The 20,744-nt window shown below is 41.1% G+C and overlaps 1 protein-coding gene across 1 annotated transcript; it reads right to left on the minus strand.

Moving 5' to 3' along the window:
- Positions 1-32: 32 nt before the first annotated feature.
- On the minus strand, positions 33-15,818 carry PIGT (phosphatidylinositol glycan anchor biosynthesis class T). The gene is made up of 12 exons (XM_060772211.2): positions 15,616-15,818; positions 10,571-10,748; positions 9,778-9,905; positions 8,333-8,433; positions 8,011-8,097; positions 5,988-6,075; positions 5,800-5,897; positions 4,600-4,765; positions 3,749-3,949; positions 2,455-2,620; positions 2,244-2,327; positions 33-1,185 (listed from the first exon to the last, which is right to left on the minus strand). Exons 1-12 carry the CDS (start codon positions 15,791-15,793, stop codon positions 933-935), a joined length of 1,728 nt encoding a protein of 575 aa, XP_060628194.2. The 5' UTR covers positions 15,794-15,818; the 3' UTR covers positions 33-932.
- Positions 15,819-20,744: the final 4,926 nt, after the last annotated feature.

Here is a 20,744-nt window from a genome sequence, read left to right on the forward strand (position 1 = left end):
GAGCTGGGTAAACCATAGGTTTTCCAAAGACATTGGTACCACAAAGTATTTATTTCTTGTATTCTTCAACCATTTCTTACACACATGTTGGAAGGAAATGTAGGAGGGCTTTTCCTTAGCAAGCATACAAGCAATCTTCATTCCCCCTGGAAACTGTGGCTCTCCAGAAGTTGCTGAATTGCAATTCCCATCACCTTACCTTTGCCTATGCTAATTTGGGCTGGTGGGAATGGCAATCCATATGTAGAGTGTTGGTCATTCCCCACCATGGTCCAGACTCCTGTAATACTAGTTTTTAATGTCATATTTCCTAGTTCTGCCTGACCACATCATGTTCCAAAAACACATACAACTTCTCCAATAAGATTTAATTTCATTTGCCAGTTACTCTCCACTGTACTCCATTAATATTTTCTATAAAAATGACAAGATGCAACCTGCCAAAACTCCATGACTATATAAACCATACTCAGACATAAATAGAATTTTTTCCTTAGCCATCACATTTTTGTTGTTACAATTTTTGTTATGCTTTTCTTGACAAATTCACCAATTGCCTATATTTTCCACATAGCAGCACATTGTGAGGAGTTGCATGCGGAAACAAACCCAGGCTGCTTAGAGAAGTGAAGGGGCGCCAGTCCAGTAAGCCCAAGGAGCAAAAAGTTCAGGTGTAGATCACACTTATTTTCCATGTCTTTCAGAAGACCATTAAAGTTATTTCATAACTGAACGTTTTCTCCCTACTATTTTTTAAATATAGTCCAAAAATTGGTGATAGTGCATACCTGTCATGAACCAGGAAAAATGGTGGATCTCTCAACAATGAAAAGAGGGCACAGTATCTTACCTAGCCCTCTAGCAGATTTGTCCCTGCAAATCCTAGCTTATAGAGTTCCTAAAACCTTGAGAAGTGGCATCACCAGCTGCCCTCAAAGAAGTGGGACACCTCTAATTTTACGAATGATGTTTGCCAGTCGCTTGGCTAGGCCTCCTCTGTTGGGTTCCTCTATTTGGAAGGTTCTGGTCAGCAAGTTATAGAAGGAGCCGTAGCACACAGCTACCACAGTGCAAGTCAGGCAGATGACGTTGTATGGCATGCTGAAGTCTGGGGTTGGCAGGTTTACTAGCAGCGGTTCTGTATAAAGACGCACAAAGTAGCTTGAGCCATCAGAGGAAGGAAACCTGGCAGGTCAAAGAGAAAATGATAGTATCAACTGAGGCTTCAGAGTGAGATGCTAATGTGGTGCAATTCTACAGTGACTTCATTTCAAATTTTACATCTGGAGGTCATGTGGGGGAGACAGAATGCCACGTTCAAAAGGTAGCTTCAAAACAAAACTGATAAATAATATCTGCATATGGAAAGCTATGATATGAAAGTGCTTTTCCTACAAACAATACTCACTTTCCACTGTATCATATGAATAATTGATCCCCAAAGTAAAAGTAAAGGTAAAGGTTTCCCCTAACATTAAGTCTAGTTGGGTCCGACTCTGGGGGTGGTGCTCATCTCCATTTCTAAGAGCCGGTCTGTCCAAAGACACCTCCAAGGTCATGTGGCCAGCATGACTGCACAGAGTAGTTCCCTTGCCACCAGAGAGGTACCTATTGATCTACTCACGTGTTTTTGAACTGCTAGGTTGGCAGAAGCTGGACCTAACAGTGGGAGCTCACCACACTCCCCAGATTTGAAAAGGCAACCTTTTGGTCAGCAAGTTCAACAGTTCAACGGTTTAATCCACTGCAACAGTTTAACCCACTGCACCACCAGGGGGCCCTTTTTCCTGAATCCCTATATAGAATTTCATGAAATACTGAATTTCCCCAAATGTTAGCTTATATAAACAAACATACATAGGGTAGAAAAGCCAAGTTCACTGTTAATTAGAAGAAGATGTTTGTTCTCTTGTTGTTGTGTGCCTTCAAGTAGTTTCTGACTCATGTTCTAGGCCAGTGGTTCTCAACCTGGGGTCCCCAGATGTTTTTGGACTTCAACTCCCAGAAATCCTAACAGCTGGTAAACTGGCTGGGATTCCTGGGAGTTGTAGGCCAAAACACCTGGGGACCCACAGGTTGAGAACCACTGTTCTAGACAATACAGTTCAAAAGTCTGATCCCACATATGACCTCTCACATAGATGCAGCTTCAATTCAACTCCAGGGATCATCAGTATCAATTCCATGGAAGCTACTCCTTGCCAACCACCCCTTTTCTCTTTTCAAGCATTCAGTGCACTCACAGTGATGTAAAGAGTGGGCTCAGATCATCTTCTTCCTCTTTCATTGCAATGATACTTGGCACCAGGGAACTCAAGACAGATGAACTGCAGATCGAGAGGGAGAGAGAAGCTGAATGTAAGCTTTGCATCTTCTGAGAAAAGAAACAAGTACAGCCAGACCACAAAGAGTCAAACCTAGACAGTATCTGGCTAAGGAATGTTGCAGCTTTACCTTACGTAAAAGCCATGGTTAGGGTCAGGAGTGTATTCTGTCCACTTCAACAAGGCTCTCTCAAACTGGATGGTGATCTTTGTGACAGAATTTGCAGGTAGTTGGATCAGCATCTCTAGGAGATGGGGCCGCCGTCGATCCTGAGCAGGTTGATAGTGAATATAGCCTAGCACCAAAGACATGTGATCATCAGACAACACTTTGTCAAATACATAAATAAAAATAACACTCATATACAGGCCCCACTGACCTCCAGGACCTCTACAAGGGCTTTGTGGAAGGAGGATGAACTCTTGAGTACTGCAAATTTCTCTGATAATTCTCTGTTTTTGTTTGTTTATGTGGAGTATCGGTTCTTGTAGATTTAGATAAATCACAGTCAAGGACTTGAAAAACAACAGAAGGCCACAATCCTATGCCAGTTTACCTGGGGTGACAGAACCTTTTTCAGGTCAGCTCCAAAGTTCCAGCCCTTGGTCTCTTGCTAACTCTTCTTGCCCTTTTACCCTCAATATCTTGATCTGATATTATTACTACTATACTAGACAAATGGCTATGTTGACCAGTGAGTTCAGTTGGTAAAGTGTGACGAGACTTTCCTTTCAATTCTTAAATGTAAATAGCATTGCATAATAAATAAGCTAAACAGAAAATCCTTGAACTCTTTCCATTTTCCCTGTTTACAAAACACTATTCAGGTCTTCACTCTTACTGCCTTAAACTAGTCCCTTTGCATTCTGCTGCTATCTCTTTAAATAAACCAGCCTCAAATTTATATCATTTCTCCTATATAGCCTCCCTTTTACAGCATTTCTTGATCTGTGATTGTCTGGCTCTAACCAGGCTTGCCTAGCTTCTCACATCATCACTGGGTGTAAACCTAACTGCACTCATTAGCTTTCAGATAATTCCCTACAGAACTGCACTGTTCAAATGCTATCCTATACATACCTACCCATATAAAACTGGACCTCAGATTTCAACACATTTGGTCTCAGAGCCTAAGCTAACATGCAACAGAATGGTTGAAGAAGTACCAAGCTTGTGCATTCTCAGATTCATATACTATCGCTTCCAATATATTTGATTGTAACAAACAGTTCAGCTCCACAGCTCAGATCTCAAGTACCATCACAAAGCCAACAACCAAATCAAGGTAATAATAAAAGTAATTTAAAAAAATCTAGAGTGACATATGTGCACCATTTGCTTCTACAAAGCAAAATGTATCTCCGCTCATCAAAAACAGAAACAACAAGAAAAAAACACATGTTTTAAAGAGGTTAAATCTTACTTGGTTTGTTTTCCTTTCCTTTTGTGATAATTGTCAGTGTGTGGATGTAGAGTCTCAAATACCAGGGCACTGTCTCCAGCAACAGAACAGGGAAAGCTCGGTATGGATGTGTGTTATAGACGAGGGTGCTGATTTCTCCTGTCTGAAGGCCATAGCCACTCACATAGCGCTGAGCATGCAGCACCGGGGCTGGGAGATCCACTGCAAGGAGGAGATGAAAGAGTGGGTTAGAGCTCATACTACAGAAGCAACAGTCATTCAGTTTCTAGATAGATCCTCTGCATCAAAGGTCCAATTGTGTATTTCTACTGATGGTTGTGTATCTTCCTGGCCTTTCCTGGTGCCATCTCATGATCTGATAGAGATGGCTGGGAAATCCTCTGCCATATTTTCTAGTAGTGTAGTGGGTTGTGAGAAAGAAGAAGAACATAAAAGCCCTCCTCAAGTATGTGGTTGAATCCTAGCTTCTATTTCCCAACCTGCTTTGGATCCCAATCTTTCATCCTCCATTTTCTTCTGAGAATTTGTTCTGATTGCCAGATCTTAATGGAGTTCACACAATCTTCCACACAATCTGGTTCTCTCAAGCTCCCTCCCCCCCCCCCCCCTTTTGGCAGCACAGCTTAATGTGGGAAGAAAGCATTTACGTTGCTGTTATTGTTAAACAACTGAAAGCCAAAACTCCTTGGCAACTTGTTGAAAATAACCCAGAGATCCACCAACAGATCTATCTTGCCCTGCTCTAGTGTGACCCATTGGTTGCAGGCTGTGTCCCTCTAACCCAGTGGTTCTCAACTTGTGGGTCCCCAGGTGTTTTGGTCTTCTAGGCAGGAAAGCTACTCATAACTCACAACCATCCTGAGGCCGTTTCCATTTCAACTGCACATTGAGGCTGCGAGAACCATTGAAGAGTGCTGGATTCAGAAGGTCATAGACTGCATACGTCCTCCTGTCACCTTGGACAGCTGCTTCGTGTTTGGACAAGGGAGCTGGAGAAACTTCTAGAAGTTCTTTCTCCTGAAAACATAATAGAAACTGCCATTAGACACCAGAAAGGCAGCCAATCCAGTAGCATGTCCTCTATACCAAAAGGTTCAGTGTAAATAGTTTGGATTGTAATATCTATAAGCCTCAGTAAACTGTATGGAGCTGTAAGAGTTTCAGTTGAAAACACCTGGAAAACACCACCCATATAACAGAGTAGTGTTAACAGAACTTGAAGGCTTTATTGTAGAAACTACGTTAAAGACAAGAAAGGTACCTAAAGGGGACAAGCTAACACAGAATAATAGGACTGTTTCTTTTTCAATAGTAGTGAGATAATAAAAGAACAGAAAAATAAATTAAAAGATCCCTAGAAATATCAATTTACATCTCAGACAGCTTAGATCAGATGAAGAAGAGATGAGGAGATATTGGGTTACTGGAATCTATTTAAAACTACCACAGTGGCTCTCTCTAAAATATCTTTAGTTCTTTAACTGCTGAGCATTGCTACATTTGCAACAGGTTATACTGTAGAAAAAATAAATGAAGCTAAGTAGAAAATGTTTGAATGCATTCTCTTGTCACGAATAGGCTAGACCAGTAGTTCCCAAACTGTGGTCCGTGGACCACCAGTGGTCAGCAAGAACAAAAAATATGGTCCATGGCCTCACCATTATTACACTGTTGCCTCGAAACCATGCAAAACCCACTTATAGTGCTGAGGCAAGGGGGATGTCGGAGCAGAGAGGCTGACTACCCACAAAACATTACTACTACCACATCAGCTCTAGATTATTAAATACGGGTTTTGGTGGGTGAGCAGATGGCAACTACTGGATGGCATGCGTTCTGTATCAGAAACTAGAGCTGATGTGGTCCATCCAATGCAATTTTCCGAAACAGCACCCCAAATAATCAAATCAAATCTAAAGTTGGTCTAAAGTTGACCAAAAACTGATTCATAACCCTTTGGTACTAAGGTTGGAAAGTGGTCCCTGGCCAAAAAGAGATTGGGAACCACTGGTCTAGACTTACTAGAATATGGTTGAAAAGGGAAAAGTTACCTGGCCTCGACTGGAAATATCAACATAGACTTTGCTTTGAGATGCCAGAGGACATGCTTCCGTTAGAGTACGAGAGAAGATCTTAAAAAGTGACCAATCTGCAAGAAAGGTAACATAAAGGTCAGTACAGATGCTGGAATCAGCTATAAAAGCAACTATTCTTGATACCACAGGGAAAGCTTGCTTACCTTTCTTTCCATGGCCACTAACAAAAGAGTCGAAGACAACAGTGAGGGTCTGTCTGAGTTCCCATGACACACTGAGGCAAGAGGCATCCTAAAGGAAAAGGCAAAGAGAAGTACAAAGTGAAAATATGTTTTTACCTCAAAGAATCCTCCACCTTATGTGACTGTGGAGCAGAACAAACAACTCTACATCTGTGTGCTTGTCCACAATGTCCTGCCTCATGTACAATCGCTGTTCCTGTTTTTGGTCAAAAAATATTTAGCAGCTTGTGATCCTTCTATTTTCATAAATTTTATACTTATTTATGCAATGCTTTTGATACAAAATAAATAAAATCTCAAAGATTCCTACATAGCTTGATGGATCTGGACCTAATTTGGTACACATACCATTCATTATCCAATTTGAAATGCTGAAAGGGTTTAAACTGGAAAAAAGAGCTAATTCTTTCAGGGCCAGAGCCCCAGTCATGAAAATTAGGGCAGGCAGGAAGTCCCCCAAATCTCACAAGAGTAAGGCTTTTCACAGGCTCCCGATGCTCTCACAACATCTTAAATCTCACATGCCCCTAAATTCCCTCACAAATCTTGTGATAGCAGGCTCGCAGCCGTTGCAAAAGAAGATATATACTCCATTGCTCGGCCTAGCTGGAATAGAGGAAGAGCTGGCATGATTCCAGCCCCAAGGGAACACTCTTGTTTTGTTTCATTCCTTCCCATCCAAAAAGTAGTGGCCCAATGAAACAAATGCTTGCAATTTCAAGAACAACAAAAAAATTACAAATTTCGAAGTGTAAGCAATTTCTAAAATAATAAATTGAGGCTACTTCTCTGACTGAACTATCACTAAAATCATAAAGCTAAGAATGAGTATTTCTAATAAATATCATTAAAAATAATATATGAAAGCTGACTGGCACAACCTGGGGATCATAACCAGACATAGTGAAGGCATCTGCCTTTGCGCTTTGTTACTCTGCTGCTAAGTACGCATTCCCAATGTGGAATACATTTCACCATGTTAAAACAGTGGATGTGGCTCTTAATGAGGCATGCTGCATTATCATAGGATGTCTATGCTCCACACCACTGGAGAAACTGTACTGTTTAGTCGGTATTGTACCACCAGACATCTGTTAGGAAGTAGCAGCCAATAATGAAAGGACCAAGCCAGTAAAATTTCTAGACCTCTGTTTGGATATCAGCCAGCACACCAATGCCTTAAATCAAGAAACAGGTTCCTAAGATCTGCAGGGATACTCGCAGGAACACTTCAGCAAGCGAGAGTCCAAAAGTAGCAGGCTAAAACCTGGAACCTCAATCCATGGCTTAGACTGGATGAGAAACTCCCTCTTGGGCAAAGAGAAGACTAGATAACTTGGAAGACACTGAACAGGCTGTGCTCTGGGAAACGAGATGTAGAGCCAATCTTCAGAAATGGGGCAACAAAGTGGAGTCAACAGCATGCAAGTGTGGAGAAGAGCAAACCACAGGTCACTTACTACAATGTAGCCCGAGCCTTGCCACATGCACAGTGGATGACCTCCTTACAGCAGCACCAGAGATACTCCAAGTGACCAGTTTCTGGTCAAAGGACATTTAGTATAATGCCAAGTTCTTAACTTTGAGTTTCAAGTACATTATAACTGTATGCTCAATTTGTTTCTGACACGATAAATAAATAATTAGAAAATTCATTCCTGGGCAAAGATGGGTATATATGCTAGTAACTTATAAAAATGAATTGAAATAAAATTCTCATTCATCTGCATTTAAATAAATGTTTGCATAAGAAAAACAAAATACAGATTATCATTGTGGCTCCTTGATCAATTTTTATTCCTTACGGAGATGCCCACCTGTCCAGCTACTCAAAGCGTCCACAGTTATAAGGGGAGCAGGCTTTATAACATAGACATGCACAGTAAGTGAGCAAAGGTATATTTAGAAATTAAATGTATTAATTTTGGAGATCCTGTGTCCAGCTCTTCCAAGCTACTGCTCTACTAAGTACAGCCAAACTCACCCTGCAGATGGGACGGATGTGAACACCCTGGGAGTGATAGCTGCTGTGAAACAAGCGCTCAGCTTTCAACAAAACCGCCAGTCCAGCCTGGGAGGAAAAGAGGGGGAAATGGCTGAAGTAATTTCTCACAGAATAACTAGAGTAAAGCTTAGGAAGTATGCAGTCAATGACAACTATTTCCCTCAACATCAAAGTATTTGCTCTAAATGAGAAGGCAGATGTGAGCCCATAGCTACATATGTCCAAATATATTTTCCCCAGGATAAAGGAGGAGAGGATTATACCATATCAAGTTACCACAACCATGTGATGGGATGCTCACCTTGGAGCTGCATGGCAGCAGTTTCTTCCAGGGTGTGAGATTCTCTGTGCAGACAACTTCACGGGGCAATACAGCATATCTCAGGAATCGATGGTCTGACACTAAATGAAGGAACAGATAGGTGAGCTTCTTGGTGGGCCGTGATACTCCATCGAACATCTCTTTGAAAAACACCTGAATGAATTTAACCTCTCTTGGGAAAAAGAACCGAGACTGACAAGCTAGTAGTAATGCAATCAATGGAATTTGGAAGGGGACTGTCTAGTTTTAAAATTCAATTTTAATTGTCTTTTTTACTTTCATACTCATGACACAATATTTAATTGGCTTTTAATTTGAAATTTTTTATTTATAATATTTATAATGTATTTGCCTTGTTTTTAAATTCTCTTGTATTGCATCATGTCATTGTTAGCTGCCTTAGGTCCCTATGGGGAGAAAAATGGAATACAAATAAAGTAAAGTAAAAACAAATCAGCACCTTTATTGATTTGAGGGATCAAAGAAAAATAAGTATTCAAGCATCATGCATTCAAATGAACTGGTGCAAAAAATTTAATAGCTCAAAAATTGAGAATTAATTCTATGGCAAACATATTTAATAGTGTGTGAAACTTTGGGAAACTTAATATCTGCAAACTGTGGCAGTTCTTATCAGGAACAGTAAAGAAAAAACATGGAAAAACATGATATTGGCTGGTCATCTTTTATTTCTCTCTTTTTATGAAGTTAACAATATCACATTGGCAAATGTATAACTGTTTCAGTCTTCTAAAGATTGTAGTAATGCTAGAAAATGCTGGTAGTGAGGGCATATTTGGAAGGTCTTGAGAGGCAGAGAGCTCTATATTGTGAATTATCTGAATGGCAGAACAATTTTTAAAATCCACTCAAAGGCAAGATGACAGGTTACTTTTAGAAACCATTGGCATCATGTTTTGTGCCAATTATGAATTCACTGTATCTGAGTAAAATAACCTTTGCTCCTCCAGATATTTTGGACTACAAGTTACACAACCCTTCACAATTGCCAAGTAGGGCAAAGCTAATGGGACTTGGACACCTGAAAAGTCAACGTTCTTGACTTCAGTCTTGGCAAAAACACTGTTTGACATAAAGGGAACACTATTATACATGATTGTTAAATATAACTGCACTACTGCCTGTGAAAAATTCGAATAAGTAAGAACACACATGTACAAACCAGTCTCCACAGTTTTTTCTTCTCTATTTGCAGTTGAAGTTTTAGCACTTTGTTTTAAAAGCTTGCCATTGTTATGTATTATAGGTATGGGTATTCATATATTGATGCTAAGTTGGATTTTAAAAGGTGTGTTGCTCCAGTAATTGTGCTGCCATATTGTTTTTAAATTATCCATGATGGCTCCAGTACTTTGTTTTATAATGTGTCTAGTTTAATATGAAGAGTCAATACAGTTTCTTACCATTTGCCAATCCCAGAGGTTTGAAGGACGCTGTTGGCGTAACAGTGTTGGTGGAATCAATGAAGTTCAGGGAGGCACAGAATATCCCTGAGAGGATATTACTGAGGTCTTTCCAAGCTTTGTCAACACTGGATAAAGAAAATTACAGGTTACATCCCTGTGGGAAATTTCCTTGAAACGTACAAGATGGGTTTTATGATTTTTTTCAAAATGATGTTTATTTTAAAGCTTAAGTTGAACACACCATTTCAAACATCATTTGAATATCATAGAGAATAAAGTATATAAAATCTTTAAAAATATAACTTGGGCTCTTTTCCCATTTCAGCAGTACCTATCACAGCAGAAATTCAACAATACAAGAATTCACACTAAGGGATTACAAGTTTTATGTGGCTGTAAGGAGATTATTCAGGGCTGCATCTTTTCCATTCTTAAACGACATCCTAATTTTCTGTAGAATGACCTTCTAGATGTTATGGGACTGCAACTCCTATTCAGTCCTAGCCAATATGGCAGTGGGGAAGAATGAACTGTGGGAAAGGTCAAATCATCTGGACAGCCATATGTTCCCATGCATAAGAATCACTGTTTATGATGAGCAAAGAGTCTCTCTTAAATTGTGCTCTTCTTTTACCTATTGTAAAAAATTTTTTTAAAAAAACTTGTATTGCATGCATTATAGATCAAGATCAGGGTTGGGGAAGAAAAGAAAACTGTAATGATTTTGGTATGATTGCCCATGACCGAGAGGAAGCACATGCATAAAACAAGCAGCAGGTCAGACACTTACTCAGAGACAGAGTCTTGAAACCAGACCCAGAGCTCAGCCCCAGCAGGAGCCTGCAAGGAAGGCTGTCCCCAGCTCCTCGTCCGCCAGAAACCCTGAGTGAGAGAGAGGTGCAACTCACGCACTGAATATTTGGAAATGAGCTGCCCCAGGGCTTTAGGGAATAGCCGGTAATGAGAGACTGTGGAAAGCAGAAAAAGAACAGAAGTCACAACAATATGTTCCTTGTCCTCCGACTTCATCTGCCCCAGCCCCAAACCAGTCCCTTCTCCTTCTTTCATACTTAAAAGAGTGGCTTTTTGAGACTACGATTTCTAGTATCTGCAGTCAATATTGCCTTTCTGCTGGAAAAAAGACTTGCTCCCCAAAAAGCACTTTTCCAAGAATAGGAATCAAGTAGCCCTTAAAATGTTGCACTACTTACAACATACTGTTATTTCACTTTAACTGCAATGGTTCTGTCCTATGGAGTCCTGGAAGTTGCAGTAATTTGGGGAAAGGACACTGAGAAATCTCAGCCAGCTAACACTAATGTTGCCCCAAACTACAATTAGAATCACACAATCGTCAACTTGGAAGTCATTACAAGGGCCATCCAATCCAACCCCTTTCACCATGCAAGATCATACAATCAAAGAACCTCCGCAGGTTGGATTATCTCCGCAGGGAACTGGACAGGGGGAGTGTGATCCTGCTGGTTCTCTTGGACATCTCAGTGGTTTTCGATACCATCAATCATGGTATCCTTCTGGGTTGGCTCGCCGGGATGGGACTGGGGGGCACAGTTTTGCTGTGGCTCCAGTCTTTCCTGGAGGGTTGTTCCCAGTTGGTGAAGCTGAGGGACACCTGCTCGGACCCCTGGCCATTGACCTGTGGGGTCCCGCAAGGGTCTATTCTGTACCCCATGCTCTTTAACATCTACATGAAACTACTATTGAGGTCATCCAGAGTTTTGGAGTTCGGTGCCATCTCTATGCAGATGACACCCAACTCTGCTACTCTTTTCCATCGGAATCCAAGGAAGCCCCTTGGATATTGGACAAGTGCCTGACCGCTGTGATGATCTCGATAAGGGTGAACAAGCTGAAGATCAATCCTGACAAGACAGAGGTCCTCCAGGTCAGTTGCACATCTGACCGAGGTATTGGGTGGCAACCTGTGCTTGACGGGGTTGCACTCCCCTTGAAGATGCAGGTCTGCAGCTTGGGGGTACTTCTGGATTCAGTGCTGACACTTGATGCTCAGGTGTCAGCAGTAGCTGGGATGGCCTTTGCACAATTAAAACTTGTGCGCCAGCTGCAACCATACCTCGTTAAGTCCGACTTGACTACGGTGGTCCACACCTTAGTTACTTCTAGACTGAACTATTGCAGAGTGGCCAGGGGACAGTTCCATCTTGTCTCCTGCATATGTCATCAGTTGGGGACCCCTCCCCCCAACACCAACTGCCGCTCTGGGCCAGAGTGAATAGAGAGGGGGCCAGGGGACAGTTCCATCTTGTCTCCTGCATAACATCAGTTGGGGAGTTTTCCGCACAGCACCAACTGCTGCTCTGGGCCAGAGTGAAGAGAGAGGGGACCAGAAGACAGTTCCACCTTGTCTCCTGTGCTATGCTAATATAAAATAACGTAATATAATATATTGTATATAAATCTAATACTTATAATAATATAATGTAATACAATATAATACTAATAATAATATGATATTGTAATATTACTAATAATATTACAATATAATGGTATAGTACAATATAGTAATATATAATACTGATATTGTATATCTTGTAAGCTGCTCTGAGTCCCCATCGGGGTGAGAAGGGCGGCATATAGATGTCGTAAATAATATAATACAATAAATAAATAAATAAAATGCACTCTACGTGGAGCTTCCCTTGAAGATTGCCCACAAACTTCAACTGGTCTAACGTTTGGTAGCCAGACTGCTAACTGGAGTGAATTACAGGGAGCGATCTACTCCCCTGTTTAAGGAGCTCCATTGGGTGCTGTTCATCTTCCGGTACCAATATAAGGTGCAGATTATCACGTATAAAGTCCTGAATGGTTTGGGATCCGCCTACCTTCGCGACCGCATTTCCGTACATTTTCCAGAATTGAACACACTATTCCAGGTGTGTGTGGTCTAACCAAGGCAGAATAGAGAGGTAGCATGACTTCCTTGGACCTAGACACTATGCTCCTATTGATGCAGGCCAAAAATCCCATTGGCTTTCTTTGCTGTTGCATCACATTGTTGGCTCATGTTTAACTTGTTGTCCACGAGGACTCCAAGATCTTTTTCACACGTACTGCTCTCGAGCCACGCGTCTCTCATTCTGTCTCTTTGCATTTCGTTTTTCCTGCCAAAGTGGAGTATCTTGCATTTGTCCCTGTTGAACTTCATTTTGTTAGTTTTGGCCAATCATCTCTCTAACCTGTCAAGATCATTTTGAATCCCGCTCCTGCCTTCTGGAGTATTGGATATCCCTCCCAATTTGGTGTCATCTGCATACTTGATGATCATGTCTTCTAATCCTTCATCTAAGTCAGGGGTCCTCAAACTTTTAAAACAGAGGGCCAGGTCACAGTCCCTCAAACTGTTGGAGGGCCAGATTATAATTTGAAAAAAAATTGAATGAATTCCTATGCACACTGCACATATCTTATTTGTCGTGCAAAAACACTTAAAAACAATACAATAATTAAAATGAAGAACTATTTTAACAAATATAAACTTATTAGTATTTCAGTGGGAAGTGTGGGCCTGCTTTTGGCTGATGAGATAGCATTGTTGTTGTTGTTGTTGTTGTTGTTGTTCTGTGCTTTCAAGTTGTCTCAGGCTTAGGTTGACCCTGAGCAAGGGCCGGGTAAATGACCTTGGAGGGCCGTATGCGGCCCCTGGGCCTTAGTTTGAGGACGCCTGACATAGACACTATCTCCTATTGATGCAGGCCAAAATCCCATTGGCTTTTTTGCCTCCGCAACACATTGTTGGCTTATGTTAGTTTGATAATTTTTATTCAAATTTTCAACAGTATACAATAAAACAAAAGAAGAGTCCATTTAGACATCAAGTAAAAGCTCAATATCCAAACCGGAACATAAAAAGAAAAAAGGAAGATGAAAAAAGAGAGAGAGAAAGAGAAAAAAAAAAACCCAACACCCTAAAGTGACCTCCATTCATCTTACTTTGTACTATCCAATAAGCCATTAGTCTTTCACAGTCTAATATGTTATAAATCATAATAATAGCATATTAACATACGCCTTATACATATTAAATCTTCTAATCTCCTATTTCTTTCTCAATTTCAAGACCAATTTTCTTTATTCTCTAAATAATCTTGCAATACCGACCAGTCTGTAAAGTTGATTACTCGACCCTTCCAGTGCCTAAGCCAATATGTAAGTTCATCCATGTCCTTAATATCTTTTACTTTAGCAATCCAATCTATTTTAGTCGGTATGTTTTCCTGCTTCCACATCCTAGCATAAACCATCCTTGCCGCCGTGGTAAGAAAAGTGAGAAGTTTTTCCTTGTTTTCATCCTTCAACAGCTCTGAGTCAAACATCCCTAATAAGTAAAGTTCGGGCTGTAAGTGAAATTCGGTTTTTAGTATTTTTTTACATTCAAGGTGGATCATTTGCCAATAGTTCTTAGCTTTTTCACATGTCCACCACATGTGGTAAAAGGATCCCTCGTGATTTTTGCATTTCCAGCAATCTGTATTCATTTGTTTGTACATTAATCCTAATTTTCGTGGAGTCATTGTTGGCTTATGTTTAACTTGCTGTCCACAAAGACTCCAAGATCTCTTTCACACGTACTGCTGTCGAGCCAGGTGTCCCCCATTTTGTATCTTTGCATTTCGTTTTTCCTGCCAAAGTGGAGTATCTTGCATTTGTCAGTGTTGAACTTCATTTTGTTAGTTTTGGCCCATCTCCCTAATCTGTCAAGATCGTTTTGAATCTTCCTCCTGTCCTCTGGAGTATTGGCTATCCCTTCCAAATTGGTGTCGTCTGCATACTTGATAATCCTGCCTTCTAACCCTTCATCTAAGTCAGGGGTCCTCAAACTAAGGCCCGGGGGCTGGATGCGCCCTCCAAGGTCATTTACCTGACCCTCACTCAGGGTCAACCTAAGTCTTAAATGACACAACAACAACAACAACAACAACAAGAATCCTATCTCACCAGCCAAAAGTAGGACCACACTTCTCATTGAAATACTAATAAGTATATATAGTATTTGTTAAAATTGTTCTTCATTTTAATTATTGCATTGTTTTTAAGTGTCTTTTGCACTACAAATAAGATATGTGCAGTGTGCATAGGAATTCATTCATGCTTTTTTCAAATTATAATCCGGCCCTCAAACAGTTTGAGGGACTGTGACCTGGCCCTCTGTTTAAGAAGTTTGAGGACCCCTGATCTAAGTCATTAATAAAGATGTTGAACAGGACCGGGCCCAGGACGGAACCCTGCTGATGGCACTCCGCTCGCCACTTCTTTCCACTGTCTACACTGACTATATAATGCAGTTTCAAAACTACATGGCAGTGCAGACAGGGCCTGAATCTTCTGATTTCTTGAGTGCAGTTTCCACTCTTAGGGTTCATCTCTACACCGAAGTATGTATGGGAAAACTTCGGCCCTACAGGTGTTTTGGACTACAACTCCCACAATTCCAGGCTTGGAGGGCCGAAGTTTGCCCAGGCCTGATCTACACTGTAGAGTTGATCCACTTTAACACCCTTTTAACTATGATGGCTCAATACTATGAAATATTGGGAGTTGTAATTTGCACTCTTTGGCAGATCAGACCTACAGAACTACAACTCCCATGATTCCATAGTATTGAGCCAAAGCAGTTAAAGTGCTGTCAAACTGTGTTAATTCTACAGTGTAGACGCGCCCTAAAGACCCCTCAAGACGAGAACAATACTGACTCACCAAACTACAAGTCATAGCAGTTAGAGCGGAATAATCGCGCGACTGTTGTGTCGTGTGAACGGGCTCCCACCCCTCACCACCCACAATAGCGCTTACCGCCCTCCCGCTGCAGGTCCGAGTCCCAGCGAGTCCGGAACTGGAAGGTGGCGGCCAAATCCCCGGACGGGAGCGGGCTGAGGAGCAGCTCTTCCCGCAAGGAATCCCGGGGAACCTCCGCCGCCACCAGCCCCACCAGGAGGCACAGCTTGACCAGCTCCATTCCCATCTTGCCCATGGCCCCCAAGCCCCGCCCTCCATCCGGCTCTCGCCAGCCAATGGGGAAGCGGCCCAAAGGTGACCGACACTGATAGCCCCGCCTCTTGCTTCCCTGCGGCCAATGGAAGCGTTCCTTAAAAACTACAGACATCCGAAATATAGAGAGGAATACCCCCAAGCTATGGATAGCAACATTCCGAGTTGATTATGGAAAAAACATCATGAGTAGGAAGCAAATGCAAAGCTGGGGTGAGAATTGCTGGAAGAAACATTGACAACCTTAGATATGCAGATGACACCACTCTGATGGCCGAAAGCGAGGAGGAGCTGAGGAGCCTTCTAATCAAGGTGAAAGAAGAAAGCTCAAAAGCCGGGTTGCAGCTAAACATCAAAAAAACCAAGATTATGGCAACAAGAATGATTGACAACTGGAAAATAGAGGGAGAAAATGTGGAGGCCGTGACAGACTTTGTATTTCTAGGTGCAAAGATTACTGCAGATGCAGACTGTGGCCAGGAAATCAGAAGACGCTTACTTCTTGGGAGGAGAGCAATGTCCAGTCTCGATAAAATCGATAAAATCGTAAAGAGTGGATGAGGGTCGCAGTGGTCTCAGAAAGTAAGTTAAGGTACTGCAAGTCCCATCATCCATCAGACTGGCAACAAAGATCCGCCTAGTCAAAGCCATGGTATTCCCTGTAGTCACCTACGGATGTGAGAGCTGGACCTTAGGGAAGGCTGAGCGAAGGAAGATAGATGCTTTTGAGCTGTGGTGTTGGAGGAAAGTTCTGAGAGTGCCTTGGACTGCGAGAAGATCCAACCAGTCCATCCTCCAGGAAATAAAGCCCGACTGCTCACTGGAGGGAAGGATACTAGAGACAAAGTTGAAGTACTTTGGCCACATCATGAGGAGACAGGAAAGCCTAGAGAAGACAATTATGCTGGGGAAAGTGGAAGGCAAAAGGAAGAGGGGCCGACCAAGGGCAAGATGGATGGATGGCATCCTTGAAGTGACTGGACTGACCTTGAAGGAGCTGGGGGTGGTGACGGCCGACAGGGAGCTCTGGCGTGGGCTGGTCCATGAGGTCACGAAGAGTCGGAGACAACTGAATGAATGAACAACAACAGGAAGCAAATGCTAATTCCTGGATCTGTGGATGCATCTACCTCCCTATAGAATTAATGTAGTTTAACACAACTTTAATTGGAATGGTTCAGTGCTGGGATTTTGTAGTTTGTTGAGGCACCAGCACTCTTTGGCAGAGGAGGCAACATACCTTGTAGAACTACAACTCCCATGAACTGCTTATTCCATGTGGTAATGCTAATATATTATATATAATATTAATAATGTTGTAATATTATTTATTTATTTATTTATTTGCAGCTTTTATATTCCGCCCTTCTCACCCCGCAGGGGACTCAGGGCGGATTACAGTGTACACATATATGGCAAACATTCAATGCCAATTTTTGACATACAAACATATACAGACATAGACAGAGGCTATTTAACTTTTTCTGGCCGTCAGGGAAGCTGTCGCTTTCATCGTCCATCTGCAACACTGATAAAGCACTTCCGCATACTTCCCCTCTGGAATGCTTTGCTGGAGTCTTCTTTATGGCCTCGTGGATTTTAATAACTCTTTCAAAATGATGTTTATTTTAAAGTGTAAATTGAACACACCATTTCAAACATCATTTGAATATCATAGAGAATGAAGCATATAAAATCTTTAAAAATATAACTTGGGCTCTATTCCCATTTCAGCAGTACCTATAATAGCAGTAATTCGACAATACAAGAATTCACTCTAAGGGATTGCAAGTTGTATGTAGCTGTAAGAGGATTATCCAGAGGTGCATTTTTTCCATTCTTGAATGGCATCCTAATTTTCTGTAGAATGGCCTTCTAGATGTTATGGGACTGCAACTCTTATTTAGTCCTCCTAGCCAATATGGCGGTGAGTAAGAATGAATTGCAGGAAAGGTCAATCATGCCACATGTTCCCATGCATGAGAATCAGTGTTGATGATAAGCAAAGAGTCTCTCTTAAATTGTTTTCTTCTTTTACCTATTTTCTGAATTTAAAAAAAACCAAACTCGTATTGCACACATTATAGGTCAAGATCAGGGTTGGGGAAGAAAATTTCTACTTGACAGATGCAACTGTCTTTTGGGTTGCAAAGGTCGACAACAGGCTACACACAATTGGTTGGAAACCCACTCCAACCCGGGCTGGCTTCGAACTCATGACCTTTTGGTCAGAGTGATCTTAATGCAGCTGACACTCAGCCAGCTGCACCACAATCCTGGTATCATATATATACTGTATACTACAACTTATGATACAGTACAATATATGATATAATATATGATATACTATATTATATAATAGTATAATATTATATACTGGTAGTGTCTTATATATATTGTGGTATACTCATATAGTACAAAATAAGAATCTATAATAATATAATAATTGTATATTATATGTTATGTGTAGTATTACTAATAATATTGCAGTATATTATATATGTACACACACAATATATTAACATAGCACAATATTAGTATTATATATTACTATATTGTACTATATCACTATAAATAAATAAATACAAATATTACTATATTGTACTATACCACTATAGTACAATATAGTAATATATAAAGTAATATTGTGCTATGTTAATATATTGTATATACATATAATATTGATAATAATATTGCAATACAATATAATAATACAACATAACATATAATAATGTAATATAGTAATACTAATATATTAAATATATATAATGTTTTATTATTGTATTTGTGTATTTTTTAAATTGTAATTTTTTTATTGTGACCCGCTTTGAGTCTCTATATAGAGAGATAAAGCAGGATATAAATAAATACATCTGGACTAGATGTGCCCGCACTAGCCAGGTAATTCAGTTTCAAACTGTATTATATAAGGGACTGTAGATAGGGCCAAAATGTAGCTGGGCTGCTTAAAGTGCCTGTAATATATCTATCCAAAACTTCCAAGTGCATTTAGAAAACAAAAACGTCCCTTTGTCAGAGGTAACCTTGTGATATTGGAAATAAGGGATGTACATTTAATGCACCTTGTTGCTGGCCAAAAACAAAAGTCTAGAATGATTTGTAGTAGTAACAAGTGATATGAAGATAGACGCCTTGTTTACATGGCAAATAGTGCTTGTCAGGTGCACACGGGGATACTCAGGTTTTATTTTCACATACACACACTATGTGTAAATTCATCCAAGTGAGTAGGAGTGATACCGAGATCGCCCCAGACCCCTGCTTTCCAGCTGATCTGACCAGCTGCAGGGAGTTCCGCAGTTCCTGGGTGCCCCGTTGGGCCAGCACTGATGAAATGTGCCCCTTGCACCAGCCTCAACCAAGGACTCTTTGCAGCCTTGAGTTCTCTCCTTTCGCTTCTTTCCCCAGCCCAAACATTGTAACATTACCCTAAATAAAGACTAATTGAATTGTAACCTTCACATCTTCATAGTGATACATTGTGTCCTCTTCCTGACTCACTAAACTAAAAAGCATGAATTTACCTTTTTCCGGGCCACGAGCAGCCGCTGGCCCGCGTGGGATGCCTTCCAGGCGTGCCAGGGAGGCTGAATCTGCGTTTCTTCAAACCGCAGATACGGAAACCCCTCGAGCCCCCCGTATCCGCGAGTTGACGGAACAACTCCATTTGGGTGCCATATTTTTCCTAGCTAAATTCTAACACTATCTGCTATCTCGCTTTCTGCATTCCAGGTTCCTACGCTCAGGGAATAACCTTTGAATTTTTGAGAATATATTTTATCAAGGAAAACAGCTGATTGTCAAAACCAAGCCTCGCTGCTGCTGCGCTGCTCCCTCCATTGCTGTTTTTTCATTCTCCTGGAGCCCCAGGACCCGGGGACTTGATGCGGTTACCCCATGAGGCCTTCGGGGAGCAGATCTGTCACCTGGCTCCAACCCTTGGAGAGAGTTATAGTTTTCCAAGGACCAAAGGACACGCTTCAGCCTCAGCGATGCAGAGCCCTATATCTTGGCTCAGTGGAATCACCAAACCCCTCCTTATGATTTTTGGACCTTTTTGCCCCACCCCAAGACTTTTTCTCCCTCTAAGGACTTTCTTTCATCAATGAATTCACCCATAATGGACTATGGGCATATTTTGAGCCATGATCAAGGCTCTTATCAATTTCTCAATGGGACGAGTGGGGGGATAGGTGGGTATATTTTCTGTATTATGATTTCTCTATTTTCATATTTCTCCCTGTGTATCTGACCTTTTCCTGGCCCTTTTGCCCCATTCCCCTGATACGAACCAGCTAAAGAAAAAAAATATTTTTATTGCATACAAATATTCATACTTACTTTTATGTTAATTTCTTGATGAATCAATGATGTAATGTTGTTTGTCACAGCCAATCAACTTATGTAAATACACAGAGTTATACATTCCTGTTCATATTGCTATACATTGGGGGGAAGCCAGTTTAGAAAGGTGTTTCCAAGGGCTTCTTTCTTCTTCGGGATGCTAAGAATTAAAAGCTGATTGATTTCCCATATTTGGAAGTGTTTTGGGGGGGGGGGGAATCAAAAATTCGCTGTCACAAAACCATTGCAGATTTGTTTATTGTGTTTTAACTTTTGTCTCTTTATTTTAATATGTGTATGATATATGCTTGTATGGTTGCATTTTAACTATACCAATACATGATTTTATAGATGTATTTAACTCTGTTGTGCCCCAACTCCTGCCAAAAGCAGAGACTAGCCAGCCATATATATAGATATATATATATATATATATAGAGAGAGAGAGAGAGAGAGAGAGAGAGAGAGAGAGAGAGGTGTAAAGATTTTTCCCTGACATTAAGTCCAGTCGTATCCGACTCTGGGGATTGACGCTCATCTCCATTTCTAAGCCAAAGAGCCATCGTTGT

The sequence above is a fragment of the Anolis sagrei genome, chromosome 4 (assembly GCF_037176765.1).
Source record: "Anolis sagrei isolate rAnoSag1 chromosome 4, rAnoSag1.mat, whole genome shotgun sequence".
NCBI lineage: Eukaryota > Metazoa > Chordata > Lepidosauria > Squamata > Dactyloidae > Anolis > Anolis sagrei.

What these genes read in the sequence shown, in the direction of transcription:
- PIGT (XM_060772211.2), bottom strand. Translation starts at nt 15,793, where the DNA reads ATGGGCAAGATGGGAATGGAGCTGGTCAAGCTGTGCCTCCTGGTGGGG. An exon ending in GGACCTGCAGCGGGAGGGCG is followed by an intron (nt 10,749 to 15,615) that starts GTAAGCGCTATT and finishes TGCTTTCCACAG; the next exon opens with TCTCTCATTACCGGCTATTC. An exon ending in ATATTTCCAGTCGAGGCCAG is followed by an intron (nt 4,766 to 5,799) that starts GTAACTTTTCCC and finishes TTATGTTTTCAG; the next exon opens with GAGAAAGAACTTCTAGAAGT.